General features: G+C 39.8%; 1 protein-coding gene across 1 annotated transcript in view; it reads right to left on the reverse strand.

The window, feature by feature from the left end:
* LOC100966108 (natural killer cells antigen CD94) overlaps window positions 1-1,461 on the reverse strand; it is a 3,433-nt gene extending 1,972 nt beyond the window's left edge. The window contains exon 1 of the mRNA XM_023508958.1: window positions 1,291-1,461. Coding sequence (XP_023364726.1) covers window positions 1,291-1,297 — 7 coding nt within the window. The 5' untranslated portion in view covers window positions 1,298-1,461. The remainder of the gene's footprint in view (window positions 1-1,290) is intronic.
* Window positions 1,462-2,870: the final 1,409 nt, after the last annotated feature.

A 2,870-nucleotide genomic window follows, 5' to 3' on the forward strand; every position in this document is an offset into this window, starting at 1 on the left:
GTCTGGAACTCCTGAGCTCAGGCCATCTGCCTGCTTTAGCCTTCCAAAGTGCTAGGATTATAGACATGAGCCACTACATCCAGCTTACAACTAGTTTTTAAATTGTCTGAGAAACTTGGTGTGAGAAGAAATCAAGAAGCACCAACCTGCATTAAATGGACTTATATAGCAGATATTTACTGCCTGAGCTCAGGCCATCTGCCTGCTTTAGCCTTCCAAAGTGCTAGGATTATAGACATGAGCCACTACACCCAGCTTACAACTAGTTTTTAAATTGTCTGAGATCTGGTGTGAGAAGAAATCAAGAAGCACCAACCTGCATTAAATGGACTTATATAGCAGATATACTTATATTGTTTCAACAGACTCAGATGAAACCAATAGGTAGATGAGAAAACATAGAGTCTAATAATAATCTTATTTTCTCAAGGTATCAAATCTAGTAGGTATCCAAGCCAGAAATCAAGTGAGTATGCTTAGGCCCAGTCTCTTTCACTTAACATATTCTATCATTGTTACAATAATATTACTTAGGAATGTGCCTTCCCCTAATCTTCAACAGGCTCTGCTCTGATAAATGTTTAGCTGCCCACGAGTTTGTTGAGGTATTATAGGGAAGAGAAAGCGTAGGAACATTCTGGAGTTTTGGAGTGATGACTGGTTCTAATCCAATGTATGGGTAAAATCTTAGGGACCTGGGCTCACTTCAGAGTACACTGAATTATGATACATAAACACTTTTTTCCATGAACATTACATTTACTCATACTCAGAATTATTTGCTTAAAGGCTTTTTCCCTAAAACATTTTAACATTAGGAGATTCTACATTAACGTTAGCACACTCAAGAAGTGATGCTGTTGCTAACAACAGTGTAATGTGTCAAACTATTAATCAGTGTAATTTTGGATGCCATAACACAAAGAATAAACTTTACAAAACTTTTAAGCATCATGTTAATGTTTGGCATTCTCTATTTATTTCCATGCTAGAATTACGTTGCTCCCAATTTAACCAGGTCAGTTTGATTCTCACTCAGAATTTAGAGATAGCCCTGAAGTCACTTTTTGGAACTGTTGGAAAAATTTCACAAACTCATGTCTAAGTCACAGCATCAAGAATCAGGAAAATAAGAGGAATGTGGAAAGTGCCAATACACATGAAAAGCCTAAACATACCCACTGTTCACAATGTCCTTTCCTCTTAAAGCACTGCCCCCAAACTAGCCAATCCATGAAACACCTTTTCTGGTTATCTTTTTAAAATTTTTGTGACTTGGGTCACACATACCTGCCATGAGAAGTGATGTACCAAGGTCAATCCAGAGAAGACACAACGTCTGCTTGTTCAGGAAGAACCGGTTCAGATCGTTGGAGCTGAGTTGGATGTTAAAGAATCCGAATGTTGACCAGGAAAAAATTCAACATCGAAAGAGAAAGAAAAGTTTGTGTATTTAAATGATACTCTTCAATTATCTATTGGCGAGATATGTTGGTATGGCACAGATAAGAAGCAGCAAAGCAATCAAATCATAAGTTTCAGCTTGTTCCAGGAACTAAATCACAGGAAATACTCACAGTACTTTTTTTTTTTTTTCCACCCTGGGTTTTATTGAGCAGGTAGCTGCAGTAGTGTTTCTGAGCTGCCTCACATTCCTGCACTCAGCTGGGGCCCTAGGGTGGCACACAGTACTTTTGTAATATTAACACCTTGACCAGCACTAAAAAAGGTGAAAGGGAGACTTTTTTTTCTTAATGTTTGAATATCAGAGTCATCTCAAAATGTTACTTGGAAAATGGGGAGAAATGAGCAAACCAAAGATAAATTTATTTAGTATAATAAACTTCCCTGCAGAATTTTCCTCTTTAAATAGCAACGAATGTTTATTATCTACCTTGGGAACAACACAGTTTAAAGCACTTGGCGTATGTTAGTTCGTTTATTTCTTTAAAACGGCTTCAAGATGAAGATGCATGGAAGTGGAGGCAATCTGGCTGAAACAGCTGTCACCCCGCTGATCACCTGAGTTGATCTGGCTGGCTAAGCAGGTGTCCCTTCCTCCCTCAATGCTCCAGGGGCATCCCTCTCGCAGCTGTGCACCTGTGCCCTCAGTCGAAGAGGACAACCTCTCCCAATACAGAAGTCCAGACTCAAGTCAAAAATAAAATAACTGAACACACACCTACACATACATAAACACAAATGTTGTGCATATTTATATGTATACAACCCCTCCCTTTAATTCCTTCTGAACTGCTAAGCCTGGTTGATGCTGTGATTCCTTTTTGTTCCTCAGTAGGCGAATGGGTTTCACATTTCACACGCAGGGTCCCTACCACTCATCTGCACTCTAATGCAAGGTCATTACTGCCCTGCCCTTGTCCCTTGAAATACTGGCTGAAATGTGGACAACTAGTATCTGCATCACTATCAACGGGACTCTTTTCTCCTAGAATGTTTTGCTTCTATTATGCATGGCAGCCAAGAATCATCTAAATAATTATCACCAGGATGGGCCTCCACCAAGGAATCTCAGGATGTAGTACTGGATAACCCAGCAATTTCGGCCCTACAGGGAGGCAATTCTGAACATTGTGTTCTGCCCCATTTCCCAGAATCACTCAACAATGCTAAGCTCCAGCTGCCTACTCTAAGTTAAGAAAACTTCTATCACATACTGCCTTCCTTTCCCATAGTAACACTCCCTTTCCTACCTTTATTCAGTACACGTTCCAAACAAACATAACACTGAAAACCATTCTCAGGATCTGCTGTAGAGAGAAACCAGACTGTTCCACCACAATGTCCAGCTTCATTTCTATAAATTTGTTATTGAAAAGTTAGGTATTCAGGGTGGCACCTGTGGCTCA

This window comes from Otolemur garnettii, unplaced genomic scaffold, assembly GCF_000181295.1.
Source record: "Otolemur garnettii isolate 467f Iridium unplaced genomic scaffold, OtoGar3 scaffold00299, whole genome shotgun sequence".
In the NCBI taxonomy this organism is placed as follows: Eukaryota; Metazoa; Chordata; class Mammalia; order Primates; family Galagidae; genus Otolemur; species Otolemur garnettii.